This window comes from Periplaneta americana, chromosome 17 (assembly GCF_040183065.1).
Source record: "Periplaneta americana isolate PAMFEO1 chromosome 17, P.americana_PAMFEO1_priV1, whole genome shotgun sequence".
Taxonomy (NCBI): Eukaryota; Metazoa; Arthropoda; class Insecta; order Blattodea; family Blattidae; genus Periplaneta; species Periplaneta americana.
Window position 1 is genome coordinate 50,206,537 of NC_091133.1, and position 21,695 is coordinate 50,228,231.

At 37.0% G+C, this 21,695-nt stretch overlaps 1 protein-coding gene across 5 annotated transcripts in view; it reads right to left on the reverse strand.

Annotated features, from left to right (window-relative positions):
* MFS10 (major facilitator superfamily transporter 10) overlaps positions 1–21,695 on the reverse strand; it is a 74,696-nt gene that overhangs the window by 22,820 nt on the left and 30,181 nt on the right. For all 5 annotated transcript variants that reach the window (XM_069815504.1, XM_069815503.1, XM_069815502.1 and 2 more), the window contains 5 exons: positions 15,938–16,140; positions 8,978–9,214; positions 6,834–6,921; positions 5,983–6,203; positions 80–235 (listed from right to left, as the gene is read on the reverse strand). In XM_069815504.1, coding sequence (XP_069671605.1) covers positions 80–235; positions 5,983–6,203; positions 6,834–6,921; positions 8,978–9,214; positions 15,938–16,140 — 905 coding nt within the window. The remainder of the gene's footprint in view (positions 1–79; positions 236–5,982; positions 6,204–6,833; positions 6,922–8,977; positions 9,215–15,937; positions 16,141–21,695) is intronic.

The window sequence follows — 21,695 nt, forward strand, 5'->3', positions numbered from 1 at the left end:
CAAATAAGAAATACACACTTTCACAGATAGGAAAAGTTTCCTTATTATGTTGCTCAGTTTACAATTTCAAATATATTACCTGAGTAATATCGAAGTTTAAAACATTTTTCATGTACGTTGGTAATTCTGTCAGCTGAGTATAAAATGCCCAAGACATTCCACATTGAGTCACCAAAATTGCCCACATAGGAACAGACGTCAGTATATGTTTCCATGGTATACTTCTGCGTGCCATCTAAAAAGAAATGGTAGTAAAAATTATATCATTATTGATATGAACAACAGTTCCTAAATTTTAAATAAATTAATTATTATAACTTGTACAAACCATTTTTTAACAAGGTCCCATCTGGCTCTTGACTTTATGTGTAGTGCAACTCAATGGCTCAAATTTAATTCAACTAAACCATTCCTACGAGGGGGATCCAGGAAACAACGACCGTTCACGCATACCCGCCACACAGCTGACTCCCCTTCCTTGTTTGAAGGTCAACTGGCTTCCTTAACATGTGTTCTCATAATGTTGTGAGTACTCGTTGCAACAAGTCGCCATTGTGCATTTTGTGTTACTTCAAAATGAATGACGTGATTGATAATCCCGCTGACTGTGAGGTGAGGAGTGTGATTTGATTTTTGAATGCCCGACATTTGAAACCTGCAGAAATTTACCGGCAATTGAAAGAAGTGTATGGTGATACTGTAATGAATGAAAGAAATGTGAGAAAATGGTGCGAAATGTTCAACAATGGGCGAACAAATGTCCACGATGAAACTCGACCCGGGCGCCCATCACTCATCACAGAAGACCTGAAGACTAAAGTGAACGACAGAATCTTGCAAGACAGGCACACATCACTCGACGAATTGCATATTGCCTTTCCTGACATTTCTCGTTCTTTGCTTGGTGAAGTTGTGTCGCAACATCTTGGCTACCACAAAATCTGTGCACGATGGGTTCCACGGCAACTGAGTGACCAACACAAAACTCAGAGAATGGCCTCAGCATTGACATTCTTGATGCGATATCACACAGATGGAGACGCCTTTCTTCATCAAATTGTGACTGGTGATGAGACCTGGGTGTCTCACAACACCCCAGAGACCAAGCACCAATCACGTCAGTGGCATCATCCCTCATCACCCAAGAAACCGAGAAAATTCAAACAGACTCTCTCAACACAAAAAGTCATGGCTACTGTCTTTTGGGATCGCAGAGGTGTTCTTTTGCTGGATTTCATGCGAAAAGGCACTACGATCAATGCAAATCGTTATTGTGAGACTTTACAAAAACTACGGCGAGTCATCCAAAATAAGAGGCGAGGAATGCTTTCGAGAGGAGTTGTGCTTCTTCACGACAACGCCCGCCCGCACACTGCTGCTTCAACTCGAGAATTGCTGGATCAATTCGGTTGGGAAATCTTTGATCATCCGCCCTATAGTCCAGACCTTGCTCCTGGCGATTTTCACCTTTTCACTAAGCTGAAAGACTTTCTGGGTGGTACGCGTTTTGGAAGTGATGAAGAGTTGAAGAAGACAGTGAACACCTGGCTTAATGAACTGGCGGCAGAGGAGTATAACACGGGAATTCTAAAGCTAGTGAACAGATACGACAAATGTTTAAATGTTGGTGGTGATTATGTAGAGAAGTAAAGGAAGCTTCAGTTATGTAACAGACTTTGTTTTTTCAAATAAATACTTTTTTTTTAATTATTACAACAAAACGGTCGTTATTTCCTGGATCCCCCTCGTATATCAAAATAGTACATGTTTTTGACTAAAAGGGAGGTAATCTATTGTGGATTTAATGTGTGTTAAGAGTTTTAATGAGTTAGGGAAAAAAATAACATCAGTTTAGCAGTTAAAATGGCAAAATTACACATTACAAATATACACATATACAGTAAAACTCCATTTTAACTTTACTGTTTTTAAGGAATAATCTGTGAAGTTCCTGCCAAATTATCATAAGAATAATGTAATTAATTCTTGCTTTTAAGGAAGCCAGTTCAAGGAAAATCCTATTTTTAAGAAATACTTTTCAAGTGGATTTTGTAATAATGAAGCCCGAAATATCGAATTGACTTTCAATAATCAATAGTACTAGTATATTCAATAGTGCATCTCAACCAATAGTAATGTGGCACCAATATTCTTTATAGTCTTGCTTTGCGTTGGTTTGTTCTCGCGAGTTGTGTGGATTCTGTTTTCAAATTTTTTTGTTAGTTTATGCATCATTATAATGGCAACTAAATGGAAGAAATTAACTATCAGACGGAAAGTGAAAATAATAAGGGAAGTCGAGATTAATCCCCAAATAACACTACAGCATATGGCAAAAAGGCATGGTCTGCCAATTACTTCATTACTGAGAATACTGAAGAAGAAATAAGAAATTTTCAATGCTGAGTTTCAGTGTGGTTTGGGTTGAACCAGGCGGGAAAACAATCATGTCTCACCATTCGAAGAGTTAGAAAATATTGTAATGAAATATATTGTAAATAATAATTGTAGGGCTAATTAAATAATTATGTTTGATATGTAACACATATGTTAGTACTAGTTATTTTAGCCTTTCCTTCCCATTTTATGTAATCTGCTTTTAAGGAAGAAGAAAGTAATTCCTCAGAGATTCGTTAAAAGGAATTCAACTGTACATGTAATTGTGATGAAGAAAATTTGTTGCCTGTTTTGAGACATTCTTAGTTTTCACTATATCTATCACATACATTTATTGCACAAACATGAGCTGACATGATTCTGAATTTCAATTGTTCACATCTTCAGTATGCCCTGCATTGTTAATGTATTTAGATTTGAAATGTTCCACATCTGGCTTTAGTCAGTTTGTTTTGAATGTGGTTTGGTTAACCTTACAAATAATTTAAGTATGGAATTATTTTTGGTAGGCACACTAATATGGTATGATTAGTGTACGGTAATGAATTACTAGTGTTTATTACTATTATGAAAAGCAATGCCTAATGACACTAAGTATCAATGCCATAGCAGAGTCCTCTTTATATAGCTAATGGCCGAATCCCACAAATAACAATTAGAGAAGAATTCATGCCGAAAACACAGGTTTATGCAGTGAATTTTTATTAATTTGTTATACGAGATAGTTTTATGTCTAATCTGTATCTATTAATATATTCAGGGATTTTCAATGAAATACACGTTTTCAGCATCAATGACACCGAATAAGTGTTTCCAGGCATACCATGTGTGCAGTGATTTATTCTGTACTATTGGAGAGATTTTGTTCATATTCAGTATCCGCACGCCAATTCTTACAAGAATTATGCACGAGAAATATCAACAATTTTTATTAATAAATTGATAAGCTGTTCTTTGAAAAAGCACCACAAAATTAAAATTTGCTCAAAGTATATTTCACACCTGCGTAAAATTTGTTTTCGTAAGGTGAACAGACAAATGAAACGTTTTACAAAGTATGTCTTCAAAAATGTCTGCGTCAGCTAAAGTAATTGTTATTTACATAGTTATGTCTTCCAATCTAATACTTCTAGGAATTAAATGTATAAATAATTAATGCATCCATTTCTACAGGGTTGGAGCAAAAGTCATAGCAACTATTTTTTTTCTGAAGTCAATCGATGGTATCACGAGATATCATATATCATGTGTCATATGGCATCCATAGTATATGGTGGCATCACTAGATGGTAATGTGGCATAATTATGATTGTTGCACAGAAGGCAATTCAGTTGTGAGTCCACTGCCATGCTGTGCATCTATAGAACTAGTATGTGGTTGCATCACAACAGGTATGACAGTGTGATGTGGTTATCACATAGAAAACAATATTATATGTAACACGTAATGCAGTTGTGAGTCGACTGCCGTGTAAATATGAGTAGCATGATGCTGTGTCATTTATGGATGTTTGATCTCTATCTTATCCTACATTACCCCACTAACACAATACTGTCCTTTTATGTAGCACATGCACATACCCTGCCCTTTCAAGTAGCATGATGCTGTGCCGTTTATGGATGTTTGGTCTCTACTCTACTCTACTCTACCCTATTAGTACACATTCCCTGCCCTTTCATTTGCATATTTCAAAGTATTGAATTGCATTTTCACAACAAAAAAAGTTGCCAAGACTCATGCCCCAACTCTCATATACGAATTCAAATTAAAAATTAATGCAACCCTTGCTGTTATAGAAAAAGAGCAAAAGAAAGACTTTATTTTTCTGTAAAAAAATAATACCAACAGAATTATTCCTCCAAATGAAAAATTCATATATTAGGGCTTCAAGACGTTGAAGTAAATTTATTATTTTGAAAAGTTAATGTTGCCTTAGCCATTACGAAGATAGAGAAGGAAAAGAATTATTTTTTGTATAAGTCAAACATGTACTCTCTAAAATAGTTTATCGTCAGAAGTAATTAAAAAACCAGGCATGATTGTAGAATTCTATAAAAGGATCAGATCCTTTTTTATTTGTAATGCACCCATTTCTACATGCAATGTCTGTACTGGGATATTATTTTACATGGTTGGTCACTTGCTAAGTAATATATTATTAGAGTTATCTTTATAAATCACTAATGTACGAAATGGAAATATAAAAATTGGAGATTTATCCTTCGAAGAGGTGGAAAAATTCAAATATCTTGGAGCAACAGTAACAAATATAAACGACACTCGGGAGGAAATTAAACGCAGAATAAATATGGGAAATGCGTGTTATTATTCGGTTGAGAAGCTCTTATCATCCAGTCTGCTGTCCAAAAATCTGAAAGTTAGAATTTATAAAACAGTTATATTACCGGTTCTTCTGTATGGTTGTGAAACTTGGACTCTCACTCTGAGAGAGGAACATAGGTTCAGGGTGTTTGAGAATAAGGTGCTAAGGAAAATATTTGGGGCTAAGCGGGATGAAGTTACAGGAGAATGGAGAAAGTTACACAACACAGAACTGCACGCATTGTATTCTTCACCTGACATAATTAGGAACATTAAATCCAGACGTTTGAGATGGGCAGGGCATGTAGCATGTACGGGCGAATCCAGAAATGCATATAGAGTGTTAGTTGGGAGACCGGAGGGAAAAAGACCTTTAGGGAGGCCGAGATGTAGATGGGAGGATAATATTAAAATGGATTTGAGGGAGGTGGGGTATGATGATAGAGACTGGATTAATCTTGCACAGGATAGGGACCGCTGGCGGGCTTATGTGAGGGCGGCAATGAACCTTCGGGTTCCTTAAAAGCCATTTGTAAGTAAGTAAGTATATCTTTTTAATATTTCTAATGAGTTTAAAAACCTATTTCCGTAAATAATAAAATATTATTAAATACCGGTACAATTATTGCAACATGTAAGTAGCTACTTTTTTTTTTTTTGTAAAATTATGTACGTAAATCTACTTCAACAATGTAGTTAATAAATAAAGTCATAATAATACTTTATGGGATAAAAAATACGTACTGTTCGTAATGCAGAAAACAAAAATGTATCTTTTAATGTGACTGCGCAGTAAATGGTTGATTTATGAACAAGTTTTGAATAGTAGTTTAAGAATATAAAGCTATAAATGAGAATATCAATAACATTATAAAAGAAGAGAACAGTTGTAAAATGCGTATAATATAATATGAAAAACTGTATTATCTTCCTGACAATGAATTTTAAAATTTTCACTTATATTCCATGATAAAATGAAGTGATTGCCTGGATAGCAGTGTCATATTCAATGATAATCTTAGCATGACCAGGTGAAATTGTTCAAGTTTCGTTACACACGTTTTGAGAAATCCAAGATTTTCCACATAGTGAAATTAATTTGCCAGTGAATATTTTTAGCTTAAAATTATTTTCAAGTACCGTATTTTTCCTTCTTACCTTGATTTTTATGTCATACTTTCACATTGGTATAACTACAATAAAATTTTATCAAAACGTATGTGCTGTCAGAGGGTTTCATCATTCATTCATGAAATACTAACCAAATGGCTTTCACCAACTTGTGAGATTATATAATTCCTTTCCTCAGCTGAAATGCGTGGATGTGATGATGGTGTGTCAAAAACTAAAAAAAACCATGCTAGGAACCATATAACTCCAAGACCTCCAAATAAATAAAATGATAATGGCCAGCCACCAAGGAACTCCAAAGAGCATAAATAACCTGCTAAAGGCATTGATATCATTGTTCCAAAATTTGCACCTGAAATGAAGGGGAAAAAAAGCATTTTACACTTTCAAATAACTATAAAATAAATAAATAAAATTGGTTCTTAGGGAATATCAATTAATGGTACCATGCAAAATATAATAAAATAATTTATAAGAATAATCAACTATTAATAATGTTTCTCATAGTTATAACAGACATTTATAGCAGAGCTAGTCAGAAGTGGGAGATAAACACTATTATAGCACAGTCTACCATATACAGTCACAAAGCTCAATATGTAGGAAATATGCATCCATAGATAGTTGCTAACCACTAGGCTCGCTACTATCGCCTCATCACAGACAATGCGAAATAGTACCGGCACAGTCCATTGTTCCTAGTACTCTCATCATCTCAAGCTTCGTGACTATATGTACTAAACTGTAATTATAGTTTGTCTCCTTTCATCAACCAATAATAATATAATTCATGTGTGGATTTATGTGATTAGGGAAAAAAGAGTGTAGATCCCAATCTATGTGTAGTTTGTTCAGATGTCATGACGACTTAACTTGCAGACACACTCCGGCCTCATCTAGTTTTTGTAAACCATTTCATCTGTATGGTTTCACAGAAAATGTTAATCTTTATTGCAAATTACTTGTTGCTTCCTAAGCTTACCTGCATAGACGTATGAAGCAAACTTACTCCTCTCTAATGGTGGAATCCAGCGAGCAAGCATTACATGCATGGAAGGAAATGTGACACCCTGCAACATGAAATACAGCCTGGCTATAGGTAATTCGTTATCTCGTGAAATCAAACGCATTCGTGTGCCATAGCTCACAGTAAGAACCTTATGGTGGGGGTAAGCGAGCTATCTAGCTTGCTTTCTTCCCCTCATATGCAGGAAGGTTTCATGAGATACTGAATAGTCTATACCAAGTTGTTCAAAGAATACATACCACAAGAATAACAGCATCTGTAACTCGAATTCATTGTTTTATTATCTATTTCTTTCTCAGATATAATTACACATTACAGTCAACTTCACATCAGGCTGCTCATGCAATTTAGTTCACTTTTCTATCATTGCTGTTTTCATGATCTATTATTCAACTGGAATATAACAATCCCGATAAAAATAATCACAGAATAAAAACATATACGGTACATAATTTTCAACTCAGAAGTACATGAATTATGCAAGTGAAATAAAGTTACAAAACTGACAACACATATACAACCAATGTCAATATACCACTACCATTATTTTAAAATGTAATATTACAATCACTGCTCTGAAGAATACACACTAATATTATTCCCAAACTTTTAAAATACGAAACACTATCTAAAATTTGTAGAGGATTTCTTTTAAGTGCATTCATAGGTAGAGAAGAAGACTGTAAAAAAAAAAAAAAAAAAAAAAAAAAAGAGATGAAGGAAGGAGAGGTTTCTAACAGATTATAGTGAGTGCAGAAGAAGAAATGAAATTTACGTTAATATTAAGAAACCATAGGCCTATGTTACTTTTTTACTATGAGACCTGGGTTCAAGCCCCTGTACGACCAAGTGAAATTTGTGATTTATAAAGACAGTATTTCGCTGGTTCGAGTCCTCCTGGGGAATTTTCTCATGAAATTTCAGTCAGTGTATGGGACCAATGCCCACCCAGTATCATGATGAATTTCGGGAGCCAAGATAAATAGAAAAATCCGATTATAGAAACCACCTATAATGGCTGGGGAGATTATCGTACTAATCACATGACACTTCCATTCTGATTGAAGGATCATTCACTTCTGCTAAGCATATGGACATGACATCAGCAGCTGACCCTTCATGGGCTGTGCCAAGGACCGGATTTAATATAAAGCAAACTGTGTTTAGAGAAGAATTTTAGGGCTCTTCCATTTTGCATACCAGAAATACAAAATTTATCAGGTGGTTATAATTAAATTGACTGTGTTCTGTGTGGTACAGCACAGACTATAATGATCTTAGGAGTGTGAAACCTCATAGATATGCTAACAAAGCAATGCGCTCGCGAATTATGCAAACAAAAATAATTAGTTCCAAGTCTTGCCACCAGGTGAAAATATGGCGCTGTAAGTAGTCATAATTCGCGAGCGCATTGCAAGGAAGAGTCCACGATTACCCCAGGTTGCCTTAGATTTGCAGTGTATGTAAAAGTCTGTAATTTAGGATATTTGAAAATACAAACATTATTAGAATGTTTTATCATCACTTAAGAAAAAATTAAAAAATAAGTATGGTATTCATGTTTACACCACCAGCTGTTGACTACCATGATTAATGAATCATAATTGTTTAAATCTTATAAGTTGACAAAAGAGCAACTTAGTCCATTCCAGCAGTATTGCACTGTGTAATCAATTTCTTAGAAGTACACAGATTCCTGTATTTCGATTTTAATTAATTGTTAGTGTTGGCATTTGTAATTATAAAAAGAAACTACAATTGAAGGACTTGGTGAAATAAGGGCCCATCCTACTCTTCCACCAAATTATTATTATTATTATTTTTTTTTTTTTGCAAAATATGATAGCAGACACAATCTAGTGTATACGTTCACGAGTTCAATGTACTGATTCTCTTTTTGGCGGAAGAAGAATAGTTTTTACCAAGCCCTTCAATTATCCAGCAGGTGATTATACAGAAATGTAATAGCAATCAAGAAAAGCTGTAATGGTAGACACTAAATGTTCAAGTTGATAAAGTTCTTTGTGGTACTCCTCATTCTACTAACATCTTAATCTAAGTTATATATATTATAACAAAGATAATTTCTAAAGCCTTACCTCTCCAAGTCCCTCTAAAACACGGATGAATATAAAAAACGACGTTCCTAGTCGGGCTGCAAATGGACTGATGATAGTGAGGATGCCAGTAATAAGAACGCCTAGACCAAACACTAGCTTTGCTCCATAAAGCTCTGCAAGTCGTCCTCCAGGAATTTGAGTCAAAACATATCCATAAAAAAAGGAACCAAGAATTATCCCTTGTGTAGATTCATCCCATACAAATTCTCCATCTGGCTGTAACAAAAAAAATATATAAATTAGTTAGCTACTTACTGAATTACGTCTTTTAATTATTAATCTGATTTCATTTTATTACATTACAATAACTGATTATTATTAATGTATATTCTATATTTACTTACATTGATTTTAATATATTCAAACAATAAACAAAGATAAAAATTAAGATTAAAAATGTAATGGATATAATAATTATAAACCAATGCAATCTTTCTCTTACTCTTTCTATGGGGTGAAATTGAAAAGTTCGTGGCCAGAGACATAGATGGCATTGAAAACGTGTCAACAATGCCGCCATTGTTAGTGGCCATTTTACATTACTTTAAGCACGAAAAATCATAGTTTTCTGTTGACTACATTTTGTACAGTTTAATTTTGAAGTTAGTGCGCAGAACAGATTGGCAAAAATGAAAAATATCGAGTTCATGCTGTCATTAAATCTGTGCACCGGAGGTAAAGATATTATGTCTTTTTTTTTTTTTTTTTTACGAAATTGAGATGTTTGTATATTTTTATTTTATTTTTCGCGCTCTTTTCAGTGGTACAAAGCACTAACTCCTACGCATAATAATAAGTGATTTAGCCTATTGGAAAGGGTACTATGTGCCATATGATATCGAGGTAAAGAGCACTTTCAATTGTCTCTCCTGTAAAATTCAATATTTGTGACATAGTGCCCTTTACCTCTGGTATATAGAAATATTTCGCAAAAAGGGAAGTCCAACAGAAATTAAAGCAGATATGGATGCTACACTGCAGGAATCTGTTCTAGTGTTTTCGAATGTGAAAAAATGGGCAGCACCATTTAAACATGGTCGAAAGAGTGTGGAAGACGACTCCTGCAGTTGACAGACGTCCAGTAACAGTAACAAGTGAAGAAACCACAGAAAATATCCACGATATGATGTTGAATCACCATAGACTGAAAGTGCGGAAAATTAGCAAGAGTATGTATAACTCAGCTGAATGGGTGCGCCATATCTTAGTCAATATCTTGGGCATATCCAAGGTCTCTGCAAAGTGGGTTCCACGTTTGTTAACACCGGAACAAAAGCATATCCGATGTCAAATTTGAGGGATTTTCTGGTCAGATTCGAGAAAAATACGTCCGATTTTTTAGGCAGTTTGTGATCACTGGTGAAACCTGGATACACTATTACATACCAGAGACAAAATAGCAGCCGAAACAATGGAAGCACAGTGATTCTCCACCTCCAAAAAAGCAAAAGCTGTTCAATTGGCTGGGGAAGTCATAACATCTGTGTTCTGGATTCTAAGAGAACAATCATGATTGACTATTGAGCAAAGGGGACAATAATAACCGGAGAAAATTATTCAAATCTCCTGCAGCCATTGAAAGGGAAAATTCGCGAGAAGAGGCCGAGTATGGTCAAGAAAGAAGTGTTCTTTCATCACGACAATGTACCTGCTCAACGTCTGCAATCACAGTAGCTAAACAATACGAACTACGGTTAAAATTGTTCCTGCACACTCCCCTGCTCATCATATCTCGCACCCTCAGACTTCTTTCTTTTCCCGAACTGAAACCCACTTGACTGGGAAGAAATTTTCGTCAAACGAGAAGGTTAGCACAGCAGCAGAAGGCTTTTTTTCAGACCTCAAGGAATCTGTGTACAAGATGGGTACAGCAACATTGCAGCACTGGTGGACTGAGTGTGTGACTCTCAGGGGAGATTACGTTGAAAATAAAGATTGTTTCAAAATAATCCTAGTTTAATTTCTAATGAACTTTCCAAACAATCCTCGTAGATTGTTATTTACGAAAATTTCTGCAGCTAGGATAATGAAAAATATTTAAATGCCTGACAGCTGTATATTAATGTATCGAAATGCTTAATAATTTTCAATCATCTATTAAAAAAAAAGTTAGGTGATCAAAATATGCTACAGAAAGGTAAAAGATACATGTTGCTTTTCAATGGCCCCAAACATAGGCAACTAAATTTTACTAGTGAAACAGAATTTTAATCTATTTCTGAGATGGGATTACTTGTAAAGCAGAATTCATTATCCTAAGGATAGTTGATAAATGAGGATAATTACTAGTTTTTAGATACCAAGGAATAAAAACAGGGATTAACCAACAGACATGCACGTAATTCAGGATTAGCCAACAGAGGCATGCATGTGATTTAGATATCAAGGACATCTTTGCAAATTAGCCAATACAGCCATGCATGTGATTTAGTCATCGAAAAACAACATTGGGGACCAGTCAACGGAGCCATCTGCACCTGACTTAGATACTGAAGTACACCATCAGGTATTAGCCAGCAGAGCCATCTGCATCTGATTTATATACCGAAAGACACCGTCGGGTGTTAGCCATCAGAGCCATGCACATGATTTCGTTACTGAAGGACATCACCAGGGATTAGCCAACAGAGCCGTCACCACTGATTTAGATACCAAAGGACACCATCAGAAATTAACCAACACAGCCATCTGCACCTGAAAGTAGGAGTTGTAAGTGAACAATACAAAGGGCACTCAGAATTTTGCTTACGATATTAGTAACGCAAATGCCATCAAGTTCTTTTATAAATCATCACATAGCATCCCGTAATCTACCTCTTTCCTGAAGGAAACCCTATTTAAGTATTTTTGTCCAAAACACCCATAACTCTAGTTCAAATTTTAACACACAGAACACAGCATGTCGATTCTAGTACTATTTTCCAGAAACTTCTTTCATTAAAATAGGGAATATAGAGGCCAATAACATAACTTAAAATGAAAACAGTTCGTGATTCTTCAAACAATCATAAAGGTACAAAATCGACAATGTTACTACATGGCGACATTTATAAAGTTATTACGGCAAAAATACAAGTTTTTTCTTTTTCCTATTTGGAAATTATGAACATTTTCAGAATTCAGAGGTCAGTAAAGGATTGAAACAAGAATATTAATATTTCAACATTGCATGAAATGTAATTCCCGAGTTTAAGAAGAATATGTGATGGACAAATCAACAATCAGTGTTGAAGGCAGGCTTTCTTGGGATACTACTGGTACCATATCTTTTGTATTACTTCCATCATTTTTCCATAATTCACATTCAATCAGTGTAGAAAGCAATAGGAAATTTACTGGTTACTGCAACATATCTTCTCAGGAGACCAACTTCAAAGGAAACTTTTGCCAAACATTCCAGAGAATAAAGGAATCTTTATAGAGTTGACACTGATACCCAGGTCACCAGTAATTGCGTAAGATGAGAATTAATTGCACTATCTTCAAATTCCAATTGAACTTGTTTCTTATAGTATATTTGTGAAGTTCAGTATATGGAATGTTATAAAAATACTGAATGTCAGTTAATGGGTTCCATTTCAATAGGCATGACATTCCTTACAACTATTTTACATTGTGTTTGGAAGAAGAGACGAACCCTATAGAGAGGCTTAGTTGGATCCATTTATCTGCCTTCATCTCCCCTCTTCCATACAAATATTAAAAATTAAGTTAAAGCATTCCCAAAATAATTTACTAGTTTCTTTTAAATTTACTGCTACTCATATATTTAGTTCACAACATTTAGCAAAGATTGTAGACTGTTCTGAATTCGGCACCTTCTCTGACTTGCAAATAGGCAGTCCACTACACCGAAAAGTTTAGAAAGATCAACTGAAAGATAAAAGATACTTACTTACTTACTTACTTACAAATGGCTTTTAAGGAACCCGAAGGTTCATTGCCACCCTCACATAAGCCCGCCATCGGTCCCTATCCTGTGCAAGATTAATCCAGTCTCTATCATCATATCCCACCTCCCTCAAATCCATTTTAATATTATCCTCCCATCTACGTGAGCGTGGTGCCGACCACACCACCTCATTCTAGTGCCGAGGTCATGGAAAGCATGGGGCTCTACCTCCATGCCCCCATATGCCTTCATGGCATGTTATGGGGATACCTTTTTACCTCCCATCTATGTCTCGGCCTCCCCAAAGGTCTTTTTCCCTCTGGTCTCCCAACTAACACTCTATATGCATTTCTTGATTCACCCATATGTGCTACATGCCCTGCCCATCTCAAACGTCTGGATTTAATGCTCCTGATTATGTCAGGTGAAGAATACAATGCGTGCAGTTCTGCGTTGTGTAACTTTCTCCATTCTCCTGTAACTTCATCCCGCTTAGCCCCAAATATTTTCCTTAGCACCTTATTCTCAAACACCCTTAACCTATGTTCCTCTCTCAGAGTGAGAGTCCAAGTTTCACAATCATACAGAACAACCGGTAATATAATTGTTTTATAAATTCTAACTTTCTGATTTTTTTGACAGCAGACTAGATGATAAAAGTGTCTCAACCAGATAACAACACGCATTTCCCATATTTATTCTGTGTTTAATTTCCTCGTGAGTCTCATTTATATTTGTTACTGTTGCTCCAAGATATTTGAATTTTTCCACCCCTTCGAAGGATAAATCTCCAATTTTTATATTTCCATTTCGTACAATATTCTGGTCACGAGACATAATCATATAATTTGTCTTTTCAGGATTTACTTCCAAACCAATTGCTTTACTTGCTTCAAGTAAAATTTCCGTGTTTTCCCTAATCGTTTGTGGATTTTCTCGTAACATATTCACGTCATCCGCATAGACAAGAAGCTGATGTAACCCGTTCAATTCCAAACCCTGCCTGTTATCCTGAACTTTCCTAATGGCATATTCTAAAGCGAAGTTAAAAAGTAAAGGTGATAGTGCATCTCCCTGCTTTAGCCCGCAGTGAATTGGAAAAGCATCAGATAGAAACTGACCTATACGGACTCTGCTGTATGTTTCACTGAGACACATTTTAATTAATCGAACTAGTTTCTTGGGAATACCAAATTCAATAAGAATACCATATAATACTTCCCTCTTAACCGAGTCATATGCCTTTTTGAAATCTATGAATAACTGATGTACTGTACCCTTATACTCCCATTTTTTCTCCATTATCTGTCAAATACAAAAAATCTGATCAATAGTAGATTTATTACGCATAAAACTGCACTAATGATCCCCAATAATTTCATCTACGTACGGAGCTAATCTTCTCAAAAGAATATTGGACAAAATTTTGTACGACGTCAACAAAAGTGATATTCCTCGAAAGTTACTACAGTTGGTTTTGTCCCCCTTCTTAAAAATAGGTACAATTATGGACTCCTTCCATTGTTCTGGTACAATTTCCTTTTCCCAAATAGCAAGTACAAGTTTATAAATTTCGCTATATAATGCACTTCCACCCTCTTGTATTAATTCTGCTGGAATTTGATCGATACCTGGAGACTTGTACTTTTTCAGATTTTCTATCACAATTTCGACTTCTGAATGCGTGGGTTCGGGTATAAATGGCTCAGCAGTTTGTATTTCAATTTCGTCCCGATCATTTCTATTTGGCCTATGTACATTTAGTAGTTGCGCAAAATAGTTTTTCCATCTGTTTAGGACTGATGGAGAGTCTGCAAGCAAGTCACCATTCTCATCCTTGATCACATTTACATGGCTGATATCCGTTCTTAAATTCCTTTATACCCTTATATAAATCTCTAATGTTTTTATTCTTACTATTTGTTTCTACCTCATTCAGTTTTTTCTTCAAGTAACCTCTCTTTTTATTCCTAAGTGTACGACTTGCTTCCCGTCTTTCATTGAAATAATTATCTCTCTTCTCAACTGGATCCTGTAAGAATTTCAATTTTGCCTGTTTCCTTTTTTCTACTGCAATGCAACAATCTTCATCAAACCACGGTTTCTTTTTCTTAGTTTCATAATAACCTATGCTCTGCTCAGCTGCAATTTTGATACTATCTCTGATATTTTCCCACACGCTGTTAAATCTAATTCTTTCTCAACTTCATCGGAACTTTCTAACGTGGCAAATCTATTCGAAATTTCGACCTGATAATTTTGCTTAGTTTCCTCGTCCTTTAATTTCAAAATATTGAATTTAGTAATATTAACTTGTTGCTCTATTCGCTTGGCTACTGATAGTCTTTCTCTTAATTCTCCAATTACCAAATAATGGTCAGAATTACAGTCTGCACCCCTGAAAGTTCGAATGTCTACTATACTAGTATGTCTCCGTTTATCTATCAAGATGTGATCTATTTGGTTGTGTGTCAATCCATCTGGAGAAGTCCAAGTATATTTATGTATATCCTTATGGGGGAATGTTGTACTTTTGACAATTAAATTTTTCGATGTGGCAAAGTTGACTAATCTAACTCCATTGTCACTACTAATTACGTGTAGGCTCTCTTTTCCAATAGTTGGTCTAAAAATATCCTCCCTTCCTACTTTAGCGTTGAAATCCCCCAATAAAATTTTCATGTGATATCTAGGTAACTGATCAAAAGTATGTTCCAATTCCTCATAGAAACTATCCTTTATATGGTCGTCTTTCTCTTCTGTAGGGGCGTGAGCATTTATAACTATGATGTCTATGATGATAGAAAAGAAAAATATACCTCAGCCCTCGAAACCTGATATCAGAACAGAAGAAAAGAAGAGATTGTCAAGTGACACCAGAAAAGTGAAAAGACGTAAATGGAAGTAATGTCGATTTCGGCTTAGGAATCCATGGTTTCCAACCACATACTCATCAGATATGAGCAATACTAAATGTGACATGTTTCCCTTTTCACATAGCCTCTGGAAAGGCCTATTATAGTTACAGCCTCAAAATGTGAACTTACCTGTAATTCTGTTGCATTTGAGTACTCTACAGGACAGACATCAGAGAAGTTTGAACTATTTGATTTGGGAATGGCAGTATTGTTCACCATCGCCACAATAGCAACTGACAGATTCACTCTCATTGCATAAACATTGGCAAATCCCAGGAAGCCCATTAGAGCCATTATGTAACGTGCTTTTATGCATTCTGTGGTATCTTGAACTGAAATACAAAGAATATAGTTTATACACATTATTAACTTTTTTATTTCTAATGGCAGGTACTTGCACTCATATGAAGCCAGTTGTGTAGATCAATTTATCAAGAGAGCTGTTGCCTAGGGTGTGCCATAGGAGGCTGTTCTATGCAACACCCAGGATGATAAGAAATGAAGATGGAGATTTGTTGGGATGCCACAATGATACCGGAGCTTCCAGAGAAAACCTCTATGTTACCTGGACTGCGGGCTTGCCCAACACAAGTTGTAAATCAGAAGTACACTAGGTTGATAATACATAGCCTGATGTGATTTTACTTTAGGAAAAATAATAAGAGAAATATATTATTATCATTAATAAGTATTTGGTGCTAAGTTTCGATTTAAATGTAAGTTACGTGCTTTACACTGAGAAAATGATTTTGATAATTGTTTGGTGTGATTTTACTTTAGAAAAAGTAATAAAAGAAATATGTTATTATTACCTAATTTGATGCTATTTTTCGATTTAAAAGTAAATTACGTGCTTTACACAGAAAAAGTGATTTTTAATATCCATCTATGCACATTCTTTTCTACAGTGACACTGTTTTGTTTAGTTGAGCGGTTTTCATTTTCCTGTCAACCGTGGGTAAGAGCTTATCTGTGGCAAAGCAGCCACCTGGTCTGCCGGCAATGAAACATTTTGTATAGGAATTTGTACTTACCCAGCTCAAAGTAGGTGTTGAAAATGTCCCCCACCAATTGCTACACACTGTTGACACCTTCTTATGAAATTAATTACTTTAAGAAGTTCTGCTGCACTGATTGACTCGATTTCCGCTCTTCTATAGTCTTATGCATTTGGCGCAGGAAACAGAAGTTACGAGTCCGCTCGTCAAGCAACAGAATTACTTAAATTATAGCCATAAAGAAATCCGGTATTTTAAAAGTTAAAAGAACAAGATCCCAATAAGAGATTGCATTTTTTGTAATGGGATTTTAGAGAAAGTAAATTCTGAGGAAATTGATCCGGCATTAATTTATTATTCTGATGAGACCTATTTTCATTCAAGTGAACATGTATCATCGATATTAAGTCAGGAGAAACCCAATCTTGTACTTGAAACATCTTTGTATGGTGAAAAAATAGGCGTGTGGCGTGCAATGAACAGATAGAGAATTGAATAATTTCAAGGGAAAAATTGTTCCAGGGCCAGGTATCGATCCCGGGACCTCTGGTTGAACGTACCAGCGCTCTCCCAACTGAGCTACCCGGGAACTCTACCTGACACCTTCTCAACTTTTCCCTTTATATCCACACAACTCGCGTGGGCTGATGAAATGCCAGAGACTCACATCGAGTGCACACAAACTCTGTGTGACTTGGAATTGTGGTTTCCTGTTAACATACACAGTGACGTATATATTATGCAAATCTAGTCTTTCAGGCCCCGGAACAATTTTTCCCTTGAAATTATTCAAATCTGCTTTACAGGAAGCTTTACCTGAAAGACTAGATTTTCAGATACAGAATTATTAGGCCTATTTTCACTCAGGGCACAATTATCAGTGAGCATTATGTGAATGAGATCCTTGACCTATTTTCAGATGAACTGACTTATGGAGAATGTACCTCTGTATATTTCCAACAAGATTCCGCCACTGCTCATACTGCCAAAGAATCCATGAGAGAATTGCGTGAAATTTTCGAAAGGAGAATTATCAGTAAAAATTTGTGGGCCCCACGAAGTCCAGATTTAACATCATGCGAGTTCTATCTATAGGGGAGGGGGGAGGGGGGGGATTTAAAAATAAAGCTTATGCAAAAAAACCTGCATACAATAAATGAGCTTAAAGACTATATAAGAGCTGAAAACGAGTTAATCAGTGAAGCACAACTTCTTAAAGTAATTAACAATTGCATAAAGTGTCAACAGTGTGTAGCAGTTGGTGGGGGACATTTTCAACACCTACTTTGAGTTGGGTAAGTACAAATTCCTATACTAAATATTTCAATGTCAGCAGACCGGGTGGCCGCAGATATGCTTCTAGCGGTGGGTGACGGGAAAATTAAAACCATGCAGCTAAACAAAACAGTGTCACTGTATAACCAGTGAAAAATTCAAATAGTGATCTAGGGCGAAAATTTTTCCTTCCCAACAAAAATTAATTCATCTCTGGAAGTAATTAATGATTATAATAATTCAACTATGGTCAAATATGCACTTTCTTTTTTCTGTGATTACAAAATACAATATACGAAGGAACCCATAATTGCTATTGTAAAGTGTTAACTGTAACATAATATTCAAATTAAACTACGTATTTATACATTTCACTACATATTTGCCTTTATTTTAGACTGTCTCAAATTATACTTCATAAAGAGTGTCTCAACAAGAATGTCAGATTTAATGTGAGTAAATGCAACAAAAACAGATAACAAAGCAGACAGCAGTGCCGCCAACCCAACAATAACAAGACATTGTTGAGACATTGCACCATTGTCTTGTTTGTCTTTTTGGTTTGGTGGCGCTGTTATCCGTTTTATTGTATTTATTCACATTATTAAATTCGGCATTCTTGTTGGGACACTCTTTATATAGTAGAAAAGCTAGAAAGTGTCAATTTTAAGATAAAAATACAAATTTTCTGGTCTTAATTTCCATTATTTTAACATTTTAAAATTTAACTATATTAAGGATTTAAATTTTAAATGAATATATTTCAGTTCCATTCCATATGTTCTATATAAGTAACAAAATTGGTCTAACTTATCTATACTAATAATAAATCTGTAAGCGAAATTTTTCTGGTAATTTTCGCTTTTCCAAAAATAATTGGTGCTAACATATGTAATTAATCACCTTGAAACCGAAAATCGCTTTTTTGAAATTTTTGTTTGTATGTCTGTCTGTCTGGATGTTTGTTACCTTTTCACGCGATAATGGCTGAACGGATTTCGATGAAAATTGGAACATAAATTAAGTTCATTGTAACTTAGGGCCGTATTCATAGACATCTTTAGCGCGGGTTTCCGGTGGATGATCAGCACTTTTCGTATTCATAAACCAGTGTTAGCGATAGGATATGATTTGAATTCTGTACTAGTAACCAGTCGATAGCCAGGGCTAGCTTAGTACGCTCGTAGCGCGTGCTGCGAAATGTCTATGAATAGCACCCTTAGATTTTAGGCTATACGGCATTCAAAATTCTTTATTTAAAAGGGGGGGTTATAAGGAGGCCTGAATTAAATAAACCGAAATATCTCGCTTATTATTGATTTTTGTGAAAAATGTTATATAACAAAAGTTTCTTTAAAAATGATTTCCGATAAGTTTTATCTGAGGCACAATTTTGATAGGACTGATATTTAAGTCTGTCTGTCTGTCTGGAAGATTGTTACCTTTTCATGCGATAATGGCTGAATGGATTTTGATGAAAACTGGAATATAAATTAAGTTCGTTGTAACTTAGATTTTAGACTATATAGCATTCAAAATACTTTATTTAAAAGGGAGGTTATAAGGGGGCCTGAATTAAATAAACCGAAATATCTCGCTTATTATTGATTTTTGTGAAAAAATGTTACATAACAAAAGTTTCTTTAAAAATTATTTCCGATAAGTTTTATTCCAGGCAAAATTTTGATAGGACTGATATTTAAGGATATACAAGAGTTTTAAAATAACAATACAATACATTTCCACCGCTGCCTCAGATTATAGTGTCGTTGTTCCGTAACTTCTATGTGCAAAATATTGTGACAGCGACGTGAGATTCGAACTCACGACCAGCAGAAGGAAGTGCTAAGTCGGCCATGTTTTGGGCGGGTTGCGCGCGCATCTGCTCCCTGTGGCATGTGCTGCGGAGAGAAGACAGGGGAAAGAGCGATCGCGGTGGAGAGGAGAGGGGTCCGGATTGTTTGGGTCCTCCAGCTGCTCCCTCCTTATGGCAGCATTATCCCTCCTGGGCTCGGCTGGGCGGCAATTGCTCAGACTGCGTGGGCGTCATCTCGCTCTTCTACTTTCAGGCAGTGTTTGCAGCCATCCGGGCTCGGGCGTCGTGATAAGGCATCAGCGTTGGAATGTTTCTTCCCTTGGCGGTGTTCAGAGGTGAAATTGTACTCTTGCAGACGTTGAACCCAACGGGCGGTCTGCCCCTCCAGATTCTTGAAGCCCAATAGCCAGGTGAGTGCAGAATGGTCTGTCCTCAGATGGAATTCCTGGCCATACAAATATTTGTGGAAATGCTTCAGGGCTTCCACAATGGCAAGAAGTTCTCTACGCGTCACACAGTAGTTTCTCTCAGCCTTGGATAGTGTTCGGCTGAAGTAGGCAATCACCCTCTCTTGCCCGTCCTGTTCCTGAGAGAGTACTCCGCCGATGCCTACGTTGCTAGCGTCCGTGTCGAGCATGAACTTCCTTCCGGGGATGGGATATCCCAGTACAGGAGCAGTGCAGAGCGCCTCTTTCAGCGACTGGAAGGATGACTCCGCCTCGTCCGTCCACTGGAATAAACATTCCAACGCTGAGTCCGGCCAGAGACCAGTATGGGCCGATATTGCCAACCGTAGCACCACTTACAAGAGCTACTGGGCCCAGTGGGAATCCTTCACTGTCAAGGACGGTATCCTGAAGAGAATTTGGGAGTCGGCCGATGGAAGCACCCACATAGAACAACTTATCCTGCCCAAGAGCAAGGTGAAGGAAGTGCTGGAGGAGACTCATGCTGGAGTGACTGGAGGCCACCTGGGAGCCAACAAAACGCTGGACAAGTTTAGACAGAGGTTCTACTGGCTACATCAGAGAACCGACACGGAACAATGGTGCCGAAGATGCGACACCTGTGCAGCCAGTCGCGGACCAAGGACACGCAGCAGGGGAGCCATGCAGCAGTACAACGTGGGAGCTCCTTTTGAGAGGATCGCCATCGACGTTGCTGGACCGTTCCCGGTCACGGATCGTGGGAACTGCTACCTGCTAGTCGCCATGGATTACTTCACAAAATGGCCAGAAGTGTACCAAGAGACTTCGACGGTGGCCGACGCGCTGCTTGACAACTTCATCTGCCAATTCGGGGTGCCCCGGGAATTGCATAGCGATCAGGGGCACAACTTCGAATCCAACCTGATGGGAGAATTGCTCGAGCGTCTCGGGGTGCATAGAACCAGGACCACTCCCCTCCACCCACAGTCCGACGGCATGGTGGAACGATACATCAAAACCGTGGAGGAGCACCTGTGGAAGGTGGTGTCCAACCATCAGCAAGACTGGGATGCCAGAGTTCCACTGTTCCTCTTTGCCTACAGAGCTTCGGTCCACAATACAACAGGGATGACACCAGCAAACATGGTCTTCAGGAGAGAGCTGCGCCTGCCCTGTCATCTGCTGTTTGGCACGCCACCCAGCGCCGACCAGCCAGCAACTGACTATGTGGAAGAACTCACAGAGAAGTTGAATGGAGTCCACCAACTAGCCAGAGAGCACCTCGAGATGGCCAGCGACAGGATGAAAGTGCACTACGACAGATTAGCCAACTCTGCAGGATTCCAGGAGGGCGACCTGGTGTGGCTGTA